Raw genomic sequence first — 24,512 nt, forward strand, 5'->3', positions numbered from 1 at the left:
CAAAGACTTGGGTAAGTAATACTTCCAACTAAAGTCTGGTTTCTTGAGTTCTTGATACTTGTGATGTCAAGGCTCCCTTTTTTGCATGACTCATGTAAGTAGGAGTTATCAACATTTAATAAAATAGTTTAAATCCCATTTTTTTCAGGTATGGCTTCACAAAAGAAATTTTGCATAAATATAAGGTAAGACTCAACAACTTTTTTGCATTCTTTTTGTTCTTTATACATAGAAGTAAAAAAAAAAAAAAAAAAAACTTCAAGAAGGGTGATGGAAGAACTAGTCAGAATTCATGACAATAAAATAAAAGCACAAAATGAAGCCCTGACCATGGTAGAGATCTGTTTTTCTTCTTGGACTAAACCAGGGTTTTTCATTGTGATTTTTGTGTAAGTTTCAGCATAGATGTAAACATATTCCATTGTTTTAAAGGTACCTGAGATTTATTTTACTCAGTTATGGTAAAACATGCCCAGATGGAAATGACTGTCATGAAGGAAAAGGTTTGTACTTACAGTTCCTTAGAAACGGGAGACATGGCGCACCGCACTGGGCCGGGCAGTGGGCACATGGAGAAGCATCAGGGCAGGTCAAAGGCAGAGAGAATGAGGGAAAACACCTGCAAGAGCCTTTATTGTGGTTTCTGTGGGAAGGGTTGCGTGAAGCAGTGTAAACAGGTTTAGGATTGGCTAGTTTGGATAATTTCAGCAGGCCCTGAGGCATAAGGGTTATCTGAAATTGTCTGGTACCTGGCCCTGGGGTGATTGGGGCAGGGGAATAGTGGCCCTGAGTGTGAGAACTCCATGAAGGACTCACTTTTGAGTGTTAGCTCTAGATCAGTTGGTTTGCATATGAAAGGCACTCTTATTTACATACAAAAGGCAGGTCATTTACTATCTCTAGGAATTAGCTAGCCCTGGGAGGGGCAGTCTCTTCTTCAGGGTCAACAAGGCACCAAAAGGTCAAAGTATCAAAAATACAGAATAAAAAGACATGATTAATACATGCTAGTTGGTTAGTGACTCCATCCTGAGCTTCTTTGGGTGTCATGAAAACTGTTGTTTTTTGTCTGTATGTTGGGACTATTCAATTAACTTGAACCTATCAGAAAAACAAACTTACACAACCTCTTACTTACAGCTACATGGAAAAAAAATCTTACAAATCTTGGAAGACGTCTATACCTGGCTTCCAATTGGTACAATCATTGACAATGAAATCCTGGTTATACATGGAGGGATATCAGAGTCCACAGATTTGAATTTACTCCACCGTATAGAAAGAAACAAAGTAAGAAGCAATGTTTGCATGAATCTTGTCTCAGAGATTTATAAAGGGATATGTACCTCCTTTCATTTATTATTTTGTATTGATTTGTATTTTAGTAACTCTGAAAAGATTAGTACAAATTTTAAGAAAATCTGTGATTGTATGATAAAGAACTAAGTGGATAATTTCTATATATGGAATATATATTTTTAAAAATTCTTGGTGAAAGTAGGAAAATGAAGAAATGTTGGCATTTCTTATACTTTCTAAACGTGAAAAATCCCGATTTTTAAAAGTTAAAACTTCTAATTAATTAATATTGTGGTAAAGTATACACAACATACGATTTACTACTTTAACCATTTTTAAGTATATGGTTCATTGGCATTAAATATTTTCACATTGTTGTCCAACCATCACCACTATTACCACCATCCATTTCTAAAACTTTTCATCTTCCCAAACTGAAACTCTACCCATTAAACACTAACTCCCCATTCTCCCTTCCCCAGCCCTTGGCAGCCACCGTTCTACTTTCCATCTCTATTAATTTGACTGTTCTAGGTGCCTCATAGAAGTGGAGTCATAAGCAAACGATTTCTGAATGGATATGATTTCCCTTAAAATGTACTCCCAATGGCTCAGGGTAATTTGCGGTGGGGGAGGATATTTTAATAATTTAAATCTAAGTCACCATATTCAATACAGCAGAAGGAGAGCAGGAATATGAACAGAACCTCTGAGTGAAGTGACTGTGTGGGGCCTGTAAAGATCCCAGACTTAGTGAAAGGCTTCTTTGGCTGGCCTTGCAGAGTGACTAAAATTGTCTTCCTCCTGTACCAGAGCCCAGCCAAAGCTCCAAGACTAGGGTATAGGGGGTGCCATGTGGGCCTAAGCAACTCTGGAGCCGGATAATCAGGTGGTCCTAGTGAGAAACCTGAACTCTTACCCCTCAGGACTGATAATCAACTTCCAACCAATCTAGGCAAGTAGGATCTAGAGCTGGAATTTAATTTGATATAGACAGAAATGTGATCCCTATTTACCTTGAGTTTTTGGAGCCCTTATACCTTTTACATGTGTGAATGATAAGATTGTTGCTAGCTTCTTCTCATCCTTTTAATTTCAGCTTAAATGTACCCCTCCTCTGGAAGGCCATCCATGACTTCTCAACTAGATCAGGTCCCCTTTATATGCTCTCAAGCCCCTTGTACATATCCTTCATATCAGTTACCAAGGTAAACAAAGAATTGTGGTACTGTTTGTTTACCATCCTTCCCTACTTTTCTAGTTCACTGATATAATCCCAGCACCTAAGATGTAGTAAGTATTAATTAACGTTTATTGACTATCTCCTAAGAGATTTAAGACCAAAGTAGGGCAAACCTAAGGTAAAACTGGGTAAAAACTTTTTATAATCCCTTTTCTGATTCTGTGGTGATTTTACATGCTCCCCTCCCCAGCCTCACCCAGTGATGACCATACTTCCTGGGTTACACCTGTTGTCCGGTGTAGTTATTAATAGTGCCTCCCTTTACTGTCAGAAGTATCCCAGTTGCAATAAATTTTAAGGCAACCTTAGTTTAAGGCATCTTTTTCATGATATCAGCAAATAGTGAAGCCAATAAGATATTTTGACCAACATGAGATAGTCAGTGTTAACATAATGAGTGGATATGATTCTAGCCAAGAGCAAGGGAACATGATGTTTTTGTCAGTCAAATATTGGCAAGCACATGGCAGGAATGCAACACTCCACCACTACTTGCCCTTTGACAACAGCGCTAATCAGCATGGCCGCCACAACCAATTGATCAGATTGAAAACTTTTCCTTTCCTGAGGTTAGCCTGAGAAGCCAGCCAGGGCTTTTTGAATCATTAAGAGCATGTCTCTGGAATGCCCATTACTATCTCTGTGGAGATCCTAAATTGAGAGCCACCTTAACCTATTAAAACACCATGAAACTCTGACATCAGACAGATATCGCTGACATTGCATCCTGCTTCTGCCACTTCCTGGCTGGGTGACTGCACAAGTTACCCAAGTTTTCTCAGCCTCAGTTTCTATACCTATACACTAAAGCTAAAAATACCTACCATATTGAACTTTGGGGAGGATTAAATCTAATTACCTAGATGAAGAAAATGGTGTAAACTCTGAACATAAACCCCTCTTCTCCTATTCTCTGCTCTTTTTCCTGATACTTGAAACTGAGGTTTGAATTTCAATCATCAAGACAGACCCTGGGGAGAAATTTTGGAGCTGAAAATTTTCCCAGGATATGTCAGATTTCACATGCTTCGGGGATCATTGTTCCACTTACTGATAAGGCTAGTTTTAAAGATAGAAATTTGATTTGTATATTTTTTGTCTACACCTCCTAGAGTGAAGTTGAACTGGTAGCACATTCTTGTGGCATTAAATATAATTGAACTGTAATGAAAGTAGTAGGTTCAAGCCTTTGGAATTCTATGAGATGAGGTACAAAAACAGACTTTCAAGCTCAAATATATAACCCCCACTTTACCATCCATTAGAATCCTTCAAGTGTAGGGGTGACCATGCACCCTGGCTTATGCCTGTTGTGGTGGTATAATTGTTAATAGGAGAAGGGTAGGGTTGGGGGAACCTGATGACAACCTCCATTCTAAGTTCATTAAAGGTATTTTGTAAGGTGGGCAGGTTGGGGGTGGGTGGTCAGTGCAGAGGGATACAGAAGGAAGATTCTGTAAGGCTAAGACTCTGGTTTAGTATTCTTCAAACTCCCTGGCAGAGGGTGTAGGAAGGGATGGCTGGTTGGACCCCCCAGGAGAAAATGATGATGTGGTGCCTTCACAAGGGCCGAGCAAAGTATCCTGATCACAAGTGGCCTCAAAGACAATGGAGCCACATGTACTTAAGAGACTGTGTGGCCTTGCCTGATGAGCTTATCAGAAGTGAGTTGTGTGGACCCAAGTCCAGAGTGTCCTCTCAGAATATTCTGCTCTGCCTAAGACCTGGGTACATTTGCTGGATGGGGACAGGGAAGGTAGGATGTAAACTCACTAATAATAGCTGAGATTGAATTTCTAACCATCTCAGTGAGACAGGACCTCAGAATTATTTTTGAAAAATAAAGGTAAGATTTTATATACACCCTAGTTCATAGAGGAAACTTAAGTGTCTACCACAGAGAATTGTCCATCACTGAACTAAGGCTACCAATGTAATAGAAGTATTGTTTCAAATTGTTTTGAATAATATGGTGCTACAAAGAGACAAATATAAAATTATGGCCTCAAGTTATGTAAGGGAATGTAGAAAGGGTTGTAGAAATTGATGTACTATCAGAAAGACATTTTATTTCCAAAGAAATACATCACCTTTGTTACTAGAATTAGAGAATGTATTCAATTGCTGGCAGGTCAGACTGAAAACTTACTGCATTGAAGTTGAAGGGCTTCCAAAGTTTTCAACTTATGTCTCCTTTGCAAACTTCTCTGGACACAGATGTACTTTCTCTCATTTTTCCTGGAAAACACAACAAAAGGAAATGCAGCCACCCTCTTAAGAAGTGTTTCTGAACTCAAAGCCCATTGGTTCTCTCTTAGCACCATGTATAGATAAAGGCTCAGAGGGAGAATAACTTTCCCTTGGCATCTTCCATTTCTATCATGATGCTGTGGAACATGTCTATCACTGACATCTTTGCCTCTGGGGTCTTTTAGAAACTCTAATGGGAAACCTTCCCTGTAGAACAGTGTCTCTAGTTGAAAAATGTACAAATTGAACTTAACAGGCCCACTGTATAGAGATCAGTGGATCAGTAAGATGAAGGAGGTTGGTGAGATGGAAAATGTGACCATGTGGTTTTCATTGGGTCAAGGCACAACATTATAGACAGAATAGCAACTAGTGCTGAAGTTTCTGCATGCAGCACACTAAGCATAAGGTTTGGTTAAAGCATGAATTTGTTTTGTAGATGAAATCTGTGCTGATGTCACCAATTCCAATAGATGGAGACCGTGCTACTGAGAAGAAAAATAAAGCAGGTAAAGCCATTGCGGCTTGGGGAATGAAAACAGACGGACCCTTTTCTGAACAGTTAACAAAGCATGAATGGGAACAGGTGAGTAATCAAACCGTTCACCAAAGTGGGAACAGAGATGCAGCATAAATGATGTTGTCCCTTATAACATATAGATAAAAAGTGACTTACGTTTCTAAGCAGCTCATATCCTTCTCTCTAAATCCAATACTATATTTTTAATAGCTTAATAGAAATATTCAAATACCATGTCATTTACTCATTTGAAGTATATAATTCAGTGGGTTTTGGTATATTCACAGTGTTGTACAACTATCCCCACAATCTAATTTTAGAACCTTTTCATCACCTGGAAAAAAATACTCCACATACCTATTACCAGTCACTTCCCATTCTCTACCCACCCCCACCTCCATCTCCACAGAATTAGGCCACCGCTAATCTACTTTTGGTCTTAGTAAATTTGTCTCTCCTGGGCATGTTATAGAAATGGACCCATAAAGTATGTGATCTTTTGTCTCTGGCTTCTTTTACTCAACTAGAGTAAAAGAAATGCTTTTGCTTTGTGCTTTTGGTGTTGTATCTAGGAAGCTATTGTCTAGCCAAGTCATGAAGATTTATTCCTATGTTTTCTCTAGGAGTTTTATAGTTTTAGCTCTTACATTTAGGTATCTGATCCATTTTAAGTTGATTTTTGTGTATGATATGAGGTAGGTTTCCAAATTCATTCTGTTGCATGCTGATATCCAGTTATCCCACCACCATTTGTTAAAAAGACTTATTCTCATTGAATTTTCTTGGCACCCTTATCAAAAATAAATTGACCATAAATATGAAGGTTTATTTCTAGACTCTTACTTCTATTTCATGATCTGTATGTCTATCCTTAATGTCAGTACTATACAGTTTTGATTACTATGGCTTTGTAGAAAGTTTTGAACCTGGAAAGTGTGAGTTCTCCATCTTTATTTTTGTTGTTCAAGTTTGTTTTGACTATTTTGGGTCCTTTGAATTTCCATATGAATTTTAGGATCAGCTTGTCAATTTCTACCAAAAAAGAGCTAGGACTTTGGTAGGAATTGCCTTGAATCTGTGGATCAATTTAAGTACTGTTGTAATCTTAACAATATTATTTCTTCATTTCCATGAACATGGGATGTCTTGCCATTTGTTTAGATATTTAATTTCAACAGTGTTTTGTAATCATGTACACTGAGGCACTTGTTTTATTAAAGTTATTCCTAATTTATTCCTAAATATTTTTGATGCTATTGTAAATAGAATTGTTTTCTTAATTACATTTTAGATTGTTCATTGCTGGTATATATTGACTTTTATTTACTGCTTTTGTGTTGTAAACCTCGATAAACTTATTTATTCATTCTCACGTTTTTTAGTGAATTCCTTGGGACTTTCTATGTACAAGAGCACGTTATCACGTGAATAGAGATAATTTTGCTTCTTCCTTTCTAATCTGGCTGTCTTTTATTTCTTTTTCTTTCTTAATTGCCCTGTCCAGAACCACCAGCACAGTGTTAAATAGAAGTGGTGAGAATAGACACCCTTGTTTTATTCCTAATATTTGGGGGAAGCATTCAGTCTTTCACCATTAAGTATATTAGCTGTTTGTTTCTATATTAGTTGCCCTTCATCAGATTAAGGAAGTTCTCTTCTGTGCCTACTTTCTTGAGTGTTTTTATCACAAAAGAGTGTTGGACTTTGTCCAGTGCTTTTTCTGCTTCTATTGAAATGATCATGTATTGTCTGTCCTTTATTCTACTAATATAGTGTATTATATTGGTTGATTTCAGATGTTAAAGCAACCTTATATTTCTGGGATAAATCCTATTTCATTATCATGTGTAATCCATTTAATATGTTGCTGGCTTCACTTTGCTATTTTTTGAAGATGTTTACATCTATATTCATAAGGGGTATTGGTCTGTAGGTTTCTTTCTTATGATGTCTTTGGTATTAGTATAAGATTAACCTCATAGGATGAGTTGGGAAGCATTATCTGCTATTCTATTTTTTTGAAGGAGTTTGTGAAGGATTGATAATAATTCTTCAAATGTTTGGTAAAATTAATCAGTGAAGCTATCTGAGCCTGGGCTTTTTTCTTTGTAGGCAGTTTAAAAATTACTAATTCAATTTTCTTTCTTACTATAGTTCTATTCAGATTTTCTATTTCTTCTTCAGTAGTTTGTGTCTTCCTTGAAATTTGTCCATTTCATCAAATTTATCTAATTTGTTGGCCTAAAATTGTGTGTAGTATTCCTCTCTCTTACTCTCTCTCTCTCCTCCCATATATATATATAATGTATAATGTATAATGTATATTTATAATTTCTGTAAAGTTGATAGTGATATGTCATATTTCATTCCTGATTTTAGTAATTTGAGTCTCTCTTTTTTTCCTTGGTCAGTCTCTCTAAGGTTTGTTGATTTTATTGGTCTTTTCAAAGCACCAACTTTCAGTTTTATTAACTTTTCTCTATTGTTTTGTATTATCTCTTTCATTTATTTCTGCTCTAATCTTTATTATTTCCATCCTTCTGATTGTTATAGATTTAGTTTTCTCTTCTTCTAGTTTCCTAAGGTGAAAAGTACTGTCATTGACTTGAGCTCTTTTCCCTTTTCTAATGAAACTATAAATTTACCTGTAAGTACTGCTTTAGCTCCATCCCAAAAGTTTTGCTGTGTTGTGCTTTCATTTGCAATCATCTCAAAGTATTTTCTCATTTCCCTTGTGATTTCTTCTTTAACCCATGTGTTATTTAGAAATTTGTTGTTTAATTTCTGCATGCTTGTGAATTTTCCATATTTCCTTCTCTTATTGATTTTGACTTGAATTCAATTGTGGTTGGAGAATATACTTTACACGATTTAAATGCTTTTGAAACTCATTGAGACTTTTTATTTATGGCCTAGCATATGGTCTATCTTGGAAAATGCTCCATGTGCTCTTGAGAAGAAAATGTATTCTGTTCTTATTGAATGGAGTGTTTTATATATATCTGTCTTCGAATACATTTATCATAATTGATTTGACATCCTTGTCTGCTAAGTCAACTTCTTATACCCTCAAAGGTAATTTCTATTGTCTGCTTATTTTTCCCTTGTATTTTTTTCTTTGCATGTCTTGTAATTTTTTGTAGAAGACTGGACATTTTAGGTAAATATTACAGTAACTCTAATTGTTCCTGTGCTCCTTTGGGGCTTGTTATTATTTGTCTTTTTTGCTCGTTTATTTGTTTAGTGGCTTGTCTGGACTAGATTAGTGAAGTCTATTCCCTCTTGGGTTGTAGCCCCTGATGTCACTCCACACAGGGTGCTGACTTGGGCATGTGCACAGTTTCCCTGAGTGACTGTCTCTTTCCCTGATTTCCCCTTTAAGCTTTGGCCCATCTGCCTCTTTTTGTATCAGACCCAGCTATTAGCCTTCACTAATTGCTAGCTGATTGCACTGTTGTTTTTAATAATGCCGTGGGGCTCACAAATAGCTCCATAATCTGATCCCATTAAAGTTGGACTCCTTTGCAGGGGGAGGGTGTTGACAATCTAGGAGGCTTATTCTGGCCCTAAGAGGGTTCTTCCTCATTTGTTCCTTTCCATGATTCTATCAGTTAAACTTCTAGCTGGTCTTCTCTTTCTACTAGTATTATGAAATTACTAGCCTTCTTCTAATTGCTTACCCCTAAGGAGCTTCTATTTCTTGATTCTGTACTCATACCTTGATTGCTAAAAATGTTGACTAAAATGTGATTTGTGATGTAAAATATACTCTAATCAATGAGGAGAAAGAGAGGTGGCGTGATAGGGAGGGAGTAAGAGAGAAATAGAATTCATCAGTGGCTTGTGGATCCATAGTATTTAAGGATCAAATAAGTATAAGAGGCATCCCACAGCAAGTAAGAAAGGATGCCTCCTTAAGTTTTGATGTCCAAATCTCAAAGACCAAAGGTTATGGTAAATAAAATGGATGATGCCAAAGAGATTGGAGTTGCACGAGAAGAAAATCATGGCCTTTGGAAGCCTGGATGAGTTAGAATTATAGAGAGATGGCTCCTTAAGAAGCGGGAGGGAGAAAACTGGGGGTCATTATTCTATAATATAACCTCGCCTCACCCGAACAGTACAGATGAATCATCTTACAGACCAATGTACATGACTAGAGCTGACACAGGGTGAAATTGACCAGAATCTCATTCCCAGTGTTTTAATAACTTCATTTGTACCTTTAATTTTCTTTCCTTAGTTCCCAGTATATTGTGGGCATGCATACTTTAGTTAGCTAGAGTTGAAAATTCCAGATAAAAATAGACTTCACAATTACTTTATATCTTAATATCTATGAACTATATTGCAATAAAGGTCATATGCTCTTTATTTGTTCCATACTCATGTTAAGTGCATAGTTCTTGGCAGAGTGCTATAATTTAAATTTTATATTATGTTCACTGAGATATGGGGGATATATGTAGTTATGGCTGAGTCATTGTATGGAGACAAGTGTGATACTCTTTCTTTAGGACAGACTTGCAACAAGAAGAAGGCTGGAAAGGTTTGAAAAATAATTTTAATTATTTATATCCTAAGTGACTCCTTTCTCTTAATTCATTTAACAAGTACTTGTTGAGTACCTACTATGTGTCAGGCACTGTTCTAGGCTTTTGAAAATGTAAATGACCAAAGATCTGTTACCTCATGGAGCTTATGTTCTAGGGGGAGGAGCTAAATAATGTATATAATTATATTATATATGTAACATTACACATATAATTGTATAGTAATAACAAGTAAATTATATATGTTAAATGAGAAGTTTAATGGAAAAAATTAAAATTAGAACAAGGTTAGGGGAAACTGAGAACTGGAGGTAGGCGACAGAATTGCAATTTTAAATAGGACAGTCAGCTTCATTGAGAAGGCTCCCGAGAGTGAAATGGCTTCTTTGTAGTCACTTGGCTGATCACTGAATGATACAGCAGAATTTCATCCCAGGTCTGACTCTAATGCCCATGTTCTTTTTCTGAAGAGAAAGATGATTTAAGAGTGATCAGAGGTCTCAAGAAGGAAATGAACTACTCTACTCTCCCCTCATCCAGTGAGGCAATGGGTAGACAAGGAATAGGCATCTAGAGAAATATATGTACTTGGCTGGAAGGTTTGGGCTGAGCACAGCGTTAAAGACGACATGTTCAAAAACTGGAAAGAGGACATACAACTAAAGGAAAATACAAAGAATGGTGAATCTATAGTATTAGTGTCTTAGAATAGAAGCACTTAGATACATCTTTCAGAGCTGTTCTCTCTTCCCCAAAGCATACTTTTGGAAACTGGATTACTTAAAATTGTAGACAAGCATGGGACACTTCTTGTGGGATTTATTTTGGATTTAGGAAGTTTAAAGGCTGAGGCACAAGTAGATTTTTGTTGACCAGGTCATATAAAAGCTGTCATTCAGCTTTTATATCAATTTTTGTTTGAAACATTTCAGGAAAGAATGTTGTAAATGATTATTCTTTGATACACTTACCACAAAGGCCCTTGCATTTCAGAGGAAAGGATGTTGTTGAGAGGGAAGAGATTTGTCCCTGCTGAGGATTTTGTTTCACTAACAAATGGCCTTTTATAGAATTTTTTGTTTGTGAGCCTCCGAATTAAACCTATATTGTGGTTACTGTCTGGGTAAACCTAGGTAAGTGAATGAATTCTGGTCAGAGAAAAGAAATGCAGAACTTCTAGCATGGATGATTTTGAAGCAGCTTACTTCTATAAAACTGATACCCCTTATGACTTTGAATCAAAGGAAAATGAATGTTAGCTGTATCTTACTCATTTCATTGAGGAGTCAGCTAAGGCCCCAGTAGGTTAAGTGATTTGTTGAAGGTGACACAGGTGATACTTGAGCTAAAATAACTATGTGGCCAGTGCTTATTCTAGTTCAACATGGTTCCATCATATGTACATTTAATTTATGTAGATTTCAACTATGTACCTATGGAAAAAGGAGAAAAAAGTCTAAAGTTTTAGTTTCATATAATTTATCATGTGTTGTACATTATCACATATATAAAATACTGACATATCCATATGACTGTATAGGGTTGAATATACAAAATCATGTACACTATACTTAAAGAGTAATTTAAAAGGTTTTCCAGGGGTCATTTTGGTTATAAATGACTTGCATCTCATGTAGGAATTTAAAACTTAATCCTCTCCTTATAAAACACATGTCCTTGTGTTCCATGTTTTCTCTCTCATTATACTAAAGGTCAAATCATGTCTCCCAAACATGAGTTCATGCTGTAACATCCAGATATGGCTCAGTTTCAAATGCAAGGGTTGTTTTTGTTATTAGCATCAGCAGAGTAAATGGGTTCCATTGTATTTACTTGTAGGGTAGGGTTGTGCCAACGTTGGAATTCAGCAAGGGAGAGAGGAGAATCCTGATCTCGGTCTTCTGTAGGTAGTTTTAATTCGCACTTCAATCAGTCATCAAAAAAAATCAGTCACCTGCAAGTGTCTGGAATGTGCATGGTGCAGGGTTTCTCCAGTTCTGATCAGGTGCTTAGCATTCCAGGACAGTTCTCTTACCAGTTCTGGTCTCTCCACTGTCTTTCCACTCACTTATTTTTAGCTTCCCTTCAATACCAAACCTATAAATGGGGTACAGTCAGGCTTAGTGGGACAGCCATTTCTGATTTTCTTTTTAAGATCTGATTTGGACCCACTAGAATACCTGCAAAACTTAAAATGCATTTCTTCATGCCCTCCAAAGAAACGTGGAAAATATACTCTTAGAATCATAGTCTATTAGAACTTCGAGATACTTTACAAGTCACCTGCCCCAAACCTCTGATTTTAAAGAGAGACCCAGGGACTTTTCTCAAGGTTGCATATAGCTTTAGCTACAAAGTTAATTTTTCACACTACTGCTGAAGTTCCTATGGAAGATGTTTAAATAAAGAAACATTATATGTAGGTCAGAGCTACAAACAGGGAGCCCCTAATTTTTTATGAAAAAATTCTTAGAAACTTGAGTCTTCAGTCCTGAGCATCTTATAGCCTGCATTTGCCTCTTTCAAGCCCCAAAAGAAATGTTATGCTAATAACATACTTGTGGATTTAAGAGAACATATTGTGGAAACCAGTCAGTGGCTAAACGTGCTGCTGAAACTGAGAATGGAATTCCCCTTATCAAGGGGAGCAAAATATGAAGGAAATGTTGTAGAAATTATTCTCGGATAAACAGTTGTCTATATTTGTGATGAGGAAAAGGCTTCCTCATGCTATGTACTCAAAAGGACAAAAAGCAGGGCCAAAACCACAGCTAGGAGACCTACCTTATCTCTTTGAACATATTAAAGACACCAAATATGTGTTCATTGTAGGGAACTACTTTCTCCTTTGAACATGATGGTAAAGTTCTTTTTAAGAGAAAAGACCTTTGTAGAGTCAGCAATTGTGAAACAGTTGCAATGGAATTTTTTAAGAAAAAAAAAAGCCCAAGGGCTGATTCTTTATGATTACTAAGTATTGCTACATTGGTTATCATCATTGCTACATTGGTTATTGGGGATGAGCAGAAAAGCATTGTGGTGGCTATGTGCATGAAAATTATTCTGGAAAAGATTTGTGGAGGAGATGAGTATGAAACAGTTTTGAAGGAAGAATGAGAAATAGTGAGACTTTGCGATAAGTTTCGTTAATATTTCTGGAAAACAGTTGGAATCTAGAAAGATAAGCTCTCACGTGTAAGTGGCAACGTAATCTGGTTTGTTGTTCCAAGGTTATCAATATTCTGTGGAGCGATCCCAGAGGCAAAAGAGGCTGTTACCCAAACACAAGTCGAGGAGGGGGCTGCTATTTTGGACCAGATATTACCTCCAAGATTCTTAATAAATACCAGTTGAAGATGCTCGTTAGGTCTCATGAATGTAAACCCGAAGGGTATGAAATCTGCCACGATGGGAAGGTAAGCTAAAAATATTGGTGACATCATCACAGACATCCTTCCCCCAAGCATAGTCTTTCTTCACAGGATGTGTCTGACTTCTCTGCCCATGTGAAGATGTCTTCCCTAGGCCCAAAACAGAACGCCACGCTTGGTAGACAGAAATAGGAGACTGTCGGGTTCACAGAGGTTGTTTGAAGGGGCCTCACTGTCCCTTACCCTAAGAGATATTTGGTTTATTTCCCTGATCTTCCCTAATCCAGAGATAGAAACTCTGACACATAACACTGAGTACACACACAGGAAGGCTTTGTTCTGTACTAATCACAAGGCAAGTCTTTGGGAGTAGGGTTAAGAATGTACTTATTCTCACAGCACACAGAAAGGCAGCAGTGAATCCAGTTTGCTCTCTTTCACCTTTTCACCTTTTGCACCTTCCCTGTGCAGAGCAGAGCCACAAGACACACTTACGTTCTATTCACTGAGTAGGTGATCTGTAGCAAGCCCCTCACTGTGGGCTGTTCTGCTGCGGCCACTAAAATGGAGTGTATTGCTCTTCTTCAGTGATGTCTGAAAGGCCAGAGAGGTGAGGACGGAGGAGCTTGTTTCTGGTCCCAAGTTATCCTAGGAGTGCTCCTCTTTTCTCATAGTGAACAGCAGTAATTAAAAAGGAATACCGGGGGTGGGTAATACCTCAGTGGTAGAGTACAATGCTTAGGATGCACAAGATTCTGGATTCAATCCCTGGTACCTCCATTTGAAAAAATAATAAACAAACAAACCTAATCGCCCCCCCCACACACACAAAGGAATACCAAATTGCATTGCATTTCTTTCTCTTTCAACACTTTTGCCTTTCTTAGCTGTATTTTAGTCCATTGGAAGCTCATACTAACATTGCGAGATGGTTAAGCAAGTGTTATTTAGGGTTTCTTTGTAATAAGAAAATAGAAAATAGCAGTGACATGCTCATTAGGGCAGGACTGGGCCTACACCAGGCCTACACACTGGGCCTACACACTGACAAGTATCACTCTCCCATCCTCTACCCCAAGACTGGTTCCTTCCCCACAGAGGGGTCATGGTCCCTTATCTAGCCACTATTTCTCTGACATCAAAGCACTGGTTTTGTAGGGCCCCTGGATCCTCTGAATAAGTCAGCTATAAGGAAAAGAAGACAACTATGATACTAGACAAGTTTTATTTTAAATGCTCAAATATCACAAGAAAAGAAAATAAAGGCTTTACCCTCCCCTCTTTGAAAATTAGAATTTATAAAACTGAGCATTAAGGAGAATTCTAAGATATGGAAGTGAAATTGTACACAGGATTGCAAGGCCATGCACTGTGGGGGTGAGTGGCTAGAAATTAATACTCCTGGGGACCCTGATTTAAAAGCCTTGTTTCTCTTGGGATGGAATCACAGGAAATCCTATCAGTCTTGGATAATTTTTATGGATTTTGAACTTTGTTTGATTTTTGCTGTTTAACAATTGAGCTGTTTCTGGCTTTATTGAAGAACCTTTTGAGAACTAACTCTATATGAACCTAACACTCTTTTTCTTTAACTAGGTTATTACTGTATTTTCGGCATCTAATTATTATGAAGAAGGTAGCAATCGAGGAGCTTACATCAGAATGAGTTCTGGTACCACCCCCCGATTTTTCCAGTACCAAATAACTAAGGCAACGTGCTTGAGGCCTCTTTACCAAAGGTGTGTATACTCTAAGGAGAATTCTGAGCTCTGGTACTGGTGACCAAGTAGAAGCGGTCCAGAGTGACTAAGAGTGAAGTCTGGAAGTAGAACCAGAGTGACTGTGAGTGAAGAAAGCTACTTATTGGTTACTCATTGGTATAAACAAAATGGAAATAGTTCCATTCACCAGTTGTGAATGTGCTCATTAAACCAAGAGCAGCAATTTTCAATTGATACATCTCTTTAGATGGATAAAGCAGTCAGAATGCACGAACAGGCCCTAACTGAATGTAAGGAAAAGAAAGTCTCTGTACCCACCTCATCCCGTAAGCTCCAGCTTTCTCTGCCCTGAAACAGCCCCGTCTGCTCTTGCCTCTTGGTCTCACCTCTACCTAGAGGTGTATGTGACAAGAGTTGAGTGTGTCTCTCCATGTGATGGCATTCATAGCTTATCTTCCTTTTCTCCCTTTAACATGATCTTTTCAATACTTTTTTTTATTATAAAATGAATATGTTTATTGTTAACAAGTGAGACAAAACAAAGATGTATAAAGAAAATGTTAATGATCTTCTCTCCTGCAACTTCTCAGAGGCAACTGAGATTAATAGCCTGGAGGGGACCCTTCCACTCTCTTCTTGCTCCTACAAAAATAGACAAGCAATTGCCCAGTCATTGAATTAAAAAAAATGTTGAGCACCTGCTACTGGTGTCTGACACTATTCTAGGCAGTAAACAAAATAGGCAAAAATCTTCTCCTTCATCAAAGCATATCCCAGGGGAGGAGAAAGGCAGTAAACAGCATACACACATTATTTTTTACAAAGATAGAATCACACTGCACCCTCTATTCTGCAACTCTTTTCCTAAAGATTATATCGTGAACACCACTCCAAGTTAGTACGTATAGACCTAACTCATTCTTTTTAGTAGATGCATAATATTCTGTAGTATACATTTGCCATAACAGTTATGGATAACTAAATCTTATTCAATTGATAGCCATCCAGACTGGTTCCAGGGTTTTGTACTTAAAAGCAGTACTGTAACAAACATTCCTCTGTGTGTGTTACATACATATATACATAAGTTTTTAGTGCTTTTTTTACATAAGATTTCACGATGTGGGTGGTTTTTTTTTTACCTGAAATAAATCTTAGTAGACTATTACTTGGCTTTGTTTTTTTAAATTTATATATATATCTTTATTGAAGTATAGTCAGTTTACAATATTGTGTCAATTTCTGGTGTACAGCACAATACTTCATTCATATAGGAACATACATATATTCATTTTCATATTCATTTTCCATAAGTTACTACAAGATATTGAATATAGTTCCCTGTTCTATACAGTATAAGCTTCTTGTTTATCGGATTTTGTGAGAATCCTCCTGTGTTTTGAAACAAGAGACACTCTGCCAGAGTTCAGTAGGTGTTCTGTGCGATTCAGTGGTTTTGTAGATGTAATTCTTGGTGTATTTGTGGGAGAGGGTGAGCTGTGAGTCTGTCTACTCCACCATCTTGGCTCAACCCCCACAATGTGAGATTTACGTGTTTAAAATTTTACTAGATACTCCAAAAGAGTTGTAACAATTAACAATTTGGAAAGCAATGTATCACTTTCTCCATATCCTAATTAGTCTTAGGTATTATTACTCATCTTACTTTTTGCCAAACTGATGGATAAAAATGATAAATTTCATTGTTTTAATTTGCATTTTTTAGACAGCTGAGTTTGCTCATCTTATGTTTTTGGACATTGCATTTTCTCTTCTTTGAATTTCTTGTTTATAATATTCCCCCATTTTATATTGGGTTGTTTGTTATTTTCTGATATTTTTATAGGAATTCTTTGCATATGAGGGATAGAGGATTTTTATGGGCATGTTGCATATGTTTTGTTGGTGTCTTGATTTTGCTTTAGTTTTTTATAATTTTATAATTTCATTATAACTGTTGGATTTTTACCTTTGGTAGAAAAATGTCTTCACACAAATTATAGATATAAAATTTACTTTAACAGCTTTTTTGAGACATAATTTATATATCATAAAGTTTACCAAGTTAAAGAATACAATTCAATGATATTTAATATATTTACAGAGTTGTGTAACCATCACCATAATCTAATTTATGAACATTTGTTTCATCTTAAAAAGAGAACGTGCATCCATTAGCAGTCATTCATTATTATCACCTCCCCCTGTCATAACACTCAACCACTAATCTACTTTGTCTCTATAGATTTGCCTATTCTGGATATGTCATGTAAATGGGATTACACAACATGTGGTCTTTTCTGACTAGCTTCTTTTACTTACCACAGTGCTTTTGAGGTTCATTCATGTCATAACATGTATCAGTACTTCAGTCCTTTTTATGGCTGAGTAAAATTCCATTGTATCAATAGACCTCATTTTCTGTGTCCATTCATCAACTAATAGAAATATGGGTTGTTTCTACTTTCTGGCTATTAAGAATAATGCTGTTTTGAACATTGACAGACAAGGTTTTGTGTGTACATTTGTTTTCATTTCTCTGAAGTATATACCTGAAAGTGGAATTGCTGGATTATCTGGTAACTTTATGTTTAACATTTTGAGGAGCTTGCAAGCTTTTTTTCCCAAGTGGATGCACAATTTTACATTCCCATTAACAATGTTTGAGGATTCCAATTTCTCCACATCCTTGACAACCCTTGTTATGATCTGTCTTTTTGATTATAGCCAACTTAGTGGATGTAAGCTAGAATCTCTTGGTTTTGGTTTGCATTTCCTTCATGACCAGTGATATTGAGGGTCTTTTCATGTGCTTATTGGACATTTGTATATCTTCTTTGGAGAAATATTTTTAATTGAGTTATTACTCTTTTTATTATTGCATTGTAAAAGTTAATTATTTATCCTATATTCATGTCACTTATTAGATATATGTTTTGCAAATAGTTTCTCCCATTTTGTGGGATATCTTTTTGCTTTCTTGATGGTATTATTTGCAGTTCAAAAGTTTTAAATTTTGATGAAATCCAATATATCTATTTTTGCTTTTCTGCTTGTGGTGTTGTATCTAAAAAATGATTGCCTAACTCAGAGTCATGAGGATTTATTCCTATATTTTCATCTAAGAATTTTATAGATTATTTTTATAGATTATTCTCTTACATTTGGGTATCTGATCCATTTTGAGTTAATTTTTATATATGGTGTGAGGTAGGGGTCTAATTTTATTCTTTTACATGTGTACATATTCAATTGTCCAGCACCATCAGTCGTAAAGACTGTGCTTCCCCTACTTGACTATCTTGGCACACTTCTCAAAAATCAATTGACCATAAATGTGGGGGCTTATTTCTGGACTTTAAATTGTACTTCCTTGACCTGTATGTCTAATCCTAATGTGAATAACACACTGTCCTGATTACTATAGCTTTTTGGTAAGTTTTGAAATGGGAAAATGTGAGTTGAACTTGGTTCTTTTTTAAGATTATTTTCCATGTGAATTTTAGAATCAGCTTGTCAACTTCTCCAAAAAATGCTAGCTGGGATTTTGATAGGTATTATTTTGAATCTGTAGATCAATTTGGGGCTATTTCCATCTTAGCAGTATTACATTTAACAATCTATATTATTGTTTTTATTTTGATCTTCGTTAATTTCCTTGAAAAATATTTTGTGTTTTCAAGGTGCAAGTCTTGGACTTCTTTTGTTAAATTCACTTGTAAATATTTTATTCCTTTTTGGTGAGTAGTAAGTAGAATTGTTTTCTTAATTACATTTTTGGATTTTTCATTTCTAGTGTATAGAAATACAGTTGATTTTTGTATGTTGTGCAGTCTTAATGAACTTCTTTATTAGTTCTAATAGTTTTTTAAAATTTATTATTTAATTGAAGTATAGTTGTTATACAGAGTTCTAATAGTTTTTAGTGGATTCCATGGGATTTTCTATGTACAAGATTATATTATCTGTGAATAGGGATAGTTTTACTTCTTCCTTTCTAATCTGGATACCTTTTACTTCCTTTTCTTGCTTAACTGCTTGGCTAGAACCTCCAGACCAATATTGAATAGAAGTGCTGAGAGCAGATTTCCTTGTCTTGTTTCTGATCTCAAAAGAGACATATTCATTCTTTCACCATTAAGTTTATTAGTTATGTGTTTTTTGTAGATGCTCCTTATCAGGTTGAGAAAGTTCCCTTCCATGCCTAGTTTTTTGACTGTTTTTATCATAAAGAGTGTTGGAATTTGTCAAATACTTTTTCTGAATATTTTAAAATGATCATGTGGATTTTGTCCTTGATTAATTTCAGATATTAAACCTTGCATTCCTGGGGTAAATCCCGCTTCACTTGTTAATGATGTATAACTCTTTTTATATGTTGCCGGATGTAGTTTGCTAGTATTTTGTTGAGGATTTTCCATCTATATTCATAAGAGTTATTGGCTGTAGTTTTCTTGTGATCTTTGTCTGGTTTTGGTATCATGGTGTAGTACTAACTTTATATAAAAAGATGGGTAGTATTCTTACCTTTTCTATTTTTTGGAAGAGTTTGTGAATGATTGGTGTCAGTTCTTCTTTAAATGTTTGGTAGAATTCACCAGTGAAGCCATCTGGTCCTGAGCTTTTCTTTGTGAGAAGTTGTTTGATTAATTATTCAATCTTTTTCCTTGTTCCAGCTATGTTCAGTTTTCTACTTCTTCTTAGCTAATTTTGGCCATTTGTATCTTTATAGGAACTTGCCGTTTCATCTAGGTTATCTAATTTTTTGGCATACAATTGTTCATAGTGTTCCCTTATAATCCCTTTTATTTCTGTAAGGTCAGATGTGATGACCCCTCTTTTGTTTTTGATTTTCTAGAATCACTTTATTTTAGAAATTTGGATCTTTTTTTTTTTTTTTTTGGCCAGTCTAGCTAAGTTTGTCAATTTTATTGATCTTTTCAAAGAACCAATTAAATTTTTTTCTATTTTTTTAATTTCTCTATTTCATTTATTTCTCTTCTGTTCTTTATTACTTCCACCTTTGTGTTTGCTTTAGGTTTTAGTTTACTCTTTTCTTTCTAGTTTTTGAAGATAGATAATATGTTTATGATTTGATATCTTTCTTCTTTTTTAATATAGGCATTTATAGCTAAAAATTTTCCTCTGAGCATTGCTTTAATTGTATTTCATATGTTTTGCCATGTTGTATTTACATTTTCATTCGTTTTAAAGTATTTTGTATTTCTATTGTGATTTTTTTCTTTGACCCATTGGTTATTTAGGATTGTGTTGTTTAATTTCCTCATATTTGTGATTTTCCTAATTTCTTTGTTATTAATCTCCAGGTTTTTTTTTTTTTGTAGTCAGAAAAGATACTTTGTATGGTTTTAATCATTTTACATCTGTTGAGACTTATGTTATAGCCTAACATAGGGTCTATTGTGGAGAATATTCCATATGTGCTTTAGAAGAATATATATTCTGCTGGTGTTAAGTGGAGTGTTTTATACAAATCTGTTAGATCTAGTTGGTTCATAATGCTATTCAAGTCTTTTATATCCGTTTTGATTTTCTGCCCAGTTGTTCTATCCATGATTGAACGTAAAGCATTGAAGCCCCCAATGATTATTGTTTAGTTGTCTATTTCCCCCCCTCACTTCTTTCCATTTTTGCTTCATGTAGTTTTGGGCTCTGTCAGTAGGTTCATATATGTTTTATAATTGTTTTATCTTCTTGACTTGGTTCTTTTATCACTACAAAATATTCCTATTTATCTCTAATAACAGCTTTTGTTTTAAAGTATATTTTGTCTGCTATTAGTATGGCCACTCTCTTATGGTTGCTGTTTGCATGTTATACCTTTTCCTTTCAAACTCTTTGTATCTTTGAAGTTAAAGTGTATCTCTTATAGACAACATATAGTTGGGTCTTATGTTTTTAATCCAGTCTCAAAATCTCTGCTTTTTTATTCATTTAATCCATTCACATTTGATGTTATTATTGATGTGGTTGGATTTACATCCACCATTTTGCTTTTTTGGGATGTATGTGACTCATGACTACTTTATTCCTCTGTTCTTCCTTTATTTTGAATTTATTTTTGTTAGTAGTCTGAGGTAGAAGTTTAGCATCCAGACATTTAGTTAATTATGCTAGCACTATTTTTCAAAATTGTCCTTTTCTACTGAATTTTAATACCTCCTTTGTCATATGTATTATTCCCAGATATAGTTCACTAAATTTATGAAATTTGTATTATATTCTACTCATGTATGTATCTGTCTTCTCTTGTGTCAATATCTGCTGTTTGTTTAAGTAACTTTAAGGTAATTTTCAATATCTGCTATAGAAAGTCCCTTTTTATTTTCCTTTTTATCTTGGATATTCTCAGACACTAATTGTTCACATGAATCTTTGAAATCATAAAGAAAAGACCAGTGGTAATCCTTTTAAAATTTCACAAAACATGCACATGCATACATATAAACACATTCACCACCTGGAAATATGTGTGAAGTTAGGCAATTCCTTTAATGTAGATACTGGTAAGTGGCAAAAAGCATATTAAAATGAAACAGAACAGTATGGTTTATATAACTTTCACCTAATCATTGTTTTCTTAACATAGGGTGAATGCTATTGAAAGTAGTGCCATCAGGATGTTAAAAGAGAGAATGATTTCACGAAAAACTGACCTCATTCGTGCTTTCCAACTTCAAGACCGCAATAAATCAGGTAAAAAAAAAATTATATAATGCTTACCATTTCTTAACATACCTGGTTACGTACCGATTAGTTTTTATTTTCTTTGCTTCCTTAAGATTTCAGTTTTCTACTTTTACCAGCAAAGAATGATAGAGATAAAAGTAAAATATAATCCATTATATGCTTGGAATAAAGCATATTCCTCCTTTTCAGTAAGCTTATTTCAACTTAAAATAAACAACAACAACCCTAAATTAGACTTCTATTCTGGTAGTATGTCAGACTAGACACCTTGGAAGGCCCTCCTGTTAAGAAACAGCTACGTTCTAGAGGATACAGAATTTTAATGAATTTACCAGCCTGTCGGTAAGAGAACTCTCTAGGCTGCATTTCCTCTCCCCATTAAAAGATTTTTGAAACCACATGTGGGAGCACGGAGCAGCAAGCAAGCACAAAAGGCTAGATTGTCCTGGGGGCTAATGCTAATATTGGTGTAGCAATTATCCTGAGACTAAACCATACGATAGCAGAAGGATGGATAAGCTGACTTTGAGACTTCCAACATTAAGCCTAGACCCTCGAAGTGGCTAAAGTATTCCTAGGTCTGAAGTACCCGTGACTCCTGGCAAGAAAATGCAAATACATCTTCATGGAAATCATCCCTAATTTTGGCCACTAGTATATCCAGAGATTAAGATCAGCTAACATGAGCTTACAACCAAAGATCACCAAACAAACAAGGAGACAGGCTACCATGAGTGAGAGTCAGCAGAAACAAGAAGAAACAGATTTAGTTTCCCAAGGACATCAGATATTGGAATTATCAAATACAAAATTTTAAAATTACTAAGAAAATGTTTAAAGAAATGAGGATGAAATCATAAACATGCATTTGAAAAATGGTTTAAAGAAGAACCATTTTTATTTTATATAGATATACAATGACTTGTTAAAAAACATAATGAGTGGGTTAAACAGAAGATTAGACACTGCTTAAAAAAGAATTAGAAAGATTAAGAGTTATGGGCAGTAAAATTAGGAACTTTAACATATTTCCAATCAGGGTCCCAGGAGGAGAGAATGTAAGAGAGCATATATTTGACATGATAATGGCTGAGACTTTTTCAGAACTGATGAAAGGCTCAAATTCACAGATAAGGAGGAATAGTGATTCTCAAAAGGATAAATAAAATTAAATTCACACCCACACACACACTTGTGAAACTGCAGAGCACCAACAGCAAAGAGAAAATCTTAAACGCAAGCAGAGGAAACACACATAGCTACAGAGACAACAATTACAGTGACATCAAGCTTCTCAACAGTTGCAACAGAAGCCAGTAGACAGTGGAATCATAGACACAGATGGTCCCCAATTTATGATGGTTCGACTTAACGATTTTTTACTTTAAAATGGTGTGAAAGCCATAGGGATTGAGTAGAAATCATACTTCGAATTTTGAATTTTGTTCTTTTCCTAGACTAGCAGTATGTGGTGTGATGCTCTCTCATGATGCTGGGCAGTAGCAGTGAGCATAGCTCCCAGTCAGTCGCAAGATGATGAGGGTAAACAACCAATATACTTATAACCATTATGTACCCATACAACCATTCTGTCTTTTACTTTCAGTACAGTATTCAATAAACTACATGAGATAGTCAACACTTTACTATAAAACAGGCTTTGTGTTAGATGATTTTGCCCAACTCTAGGCTAATGTAAGTGTTCTGAGCACATTTAAGTTAGGCTAGGCTAAGCTAGGCTATTCGATAGGTTAGGTGTATTAAATGCAGTTTTTACTTATGATATCTTCAACTTATGGTAGGTTTATTGGAATGTAACCCCATTTTAAGTCAAGGAAGATCTGTGTAAAACACTGAAAATAAAATTTAGAAAAAGATACAACATGAAAATACTAACAAAGTGGGAACAGCTCTATTAACATCAGACAAAGTAGACTTCAAGGAGATATATACATTACTAGAAATATAAAGGGACCACTTTTTAATGATAAAATTGTGTTTAATGAATAAATGTGTATGCACCTATTAATGTAGCTTTCTTCAAAAATGTGTAAAACAAAAATGGACTGAACAAGTAGAAGTAGAAAAATCTACCATCGTAGTGGGAGATTTTAATATTCCTCTCTCAGGAACTGAAAGAATAAACAAACAAAAAGATTAGCACACTTTCCTTAAAAGACATATATAGAACTCTGCATCCAATATTGCACAATAAACATTCTTGTCAAGCACAAATGGAATATTTACAAAAATTGACCATTAACTGGAACATAAAGCAAATCTCAACAAATTTTGTATTGGAAACATACAGAATAAATTCTCTGACATATTGAATTGAGCTAAAATTCAATAACATAAGGTAGCTAGAAAATCCCCTTGGCCTTGGAAATGGGAAATACACTTATAAATAACTGTTGGATCAAAGAAGAAATTATAGTGCTGAAACTGAATAATGAAAGTGCATATCATAAGCATATCAAAGCTTATGGGATGCAAATTAGAGAGGCATTTATAACCTTATATGTATATATTTTAAAAGGTGAAACTATGGTCAACAAAGTTAAAAAAAAAGTGGTTCTTTGAAGAAACTGTTGATAAAACCCTCATGAGGAGTGAAAGAGAGACCAAATAACTAACACCAGATTGAAAGGGGGGACATTACTACGGACTTTACAAATATTGAAAAGATCATAAGATGTATTATGGAAACTCTTTTGCTAATGAAAGGAAACTTTAGATTAAATGGACAGATTCCTAAACTATATATGTACACACACGCACACTTATCAAAATTGACACAAAAAGTAATAGAAAATCTGAACAATCCTATAACTATTGAAGAAA

The 24,512-nt window shown here is 35.4% G+C and overlaps 1 protein-coding gene across 9 annotated transcripts in view; it reads left to right on the plus strand.

Moving 5' to 3' along the window:
- PPEF1 (protein phosphatase with EF-hand domain 1) overlaps positions 1-24,512 on the plus strand; it is a 126,940-nt gene that overhangs the window by 96,641 nt on the left and 5,787 nt on the right. For 8 of the 9 annotated variants that reach the window (XM_074358948.1, XM_074358946.1, XM_074358949.1 and 5 more), the window contains 6 exons: positions 149-185; positions 1,141-1,290; positions 5,232-5,378; positions 13,096-13,281; positions 14,833-14,975; positions 21,568-21,674. In XM_074358948.1, the coding sequence (XP_074215049.1) occupies positions 149-185; positions 1,141-1,290; positions 5,232-5,378; positions 13,096-13,281; positions 14,833-14,975; positions 21,568-21,674 (770 nt within the window). The remainder of the gene's footprint in view (positions 1-148; positions 186-1,140; positions 1,291-5,231; positions 5,379-13,095; positions 13,282-14,832; positions 14,976-21,567; positions 21,675-24,512) is intronic. The other variant, XM_074358953.1, reaches the window with a different exon arrangement.

This window comes from Camelus bactrianus, chromosome X (genome assembly GCF_048773025.1).
Source record: "Camelus bactrianus isolate YW-2024 breed Bactrian camel chromosome X, ASM4877302v1, whole genome shotgun sequence".
NCBI lineage: Eukaryota > Metazoa > Chordata > Mammalia > Artiodactyla > Camelidae > Camelus > Camelus bactrianus.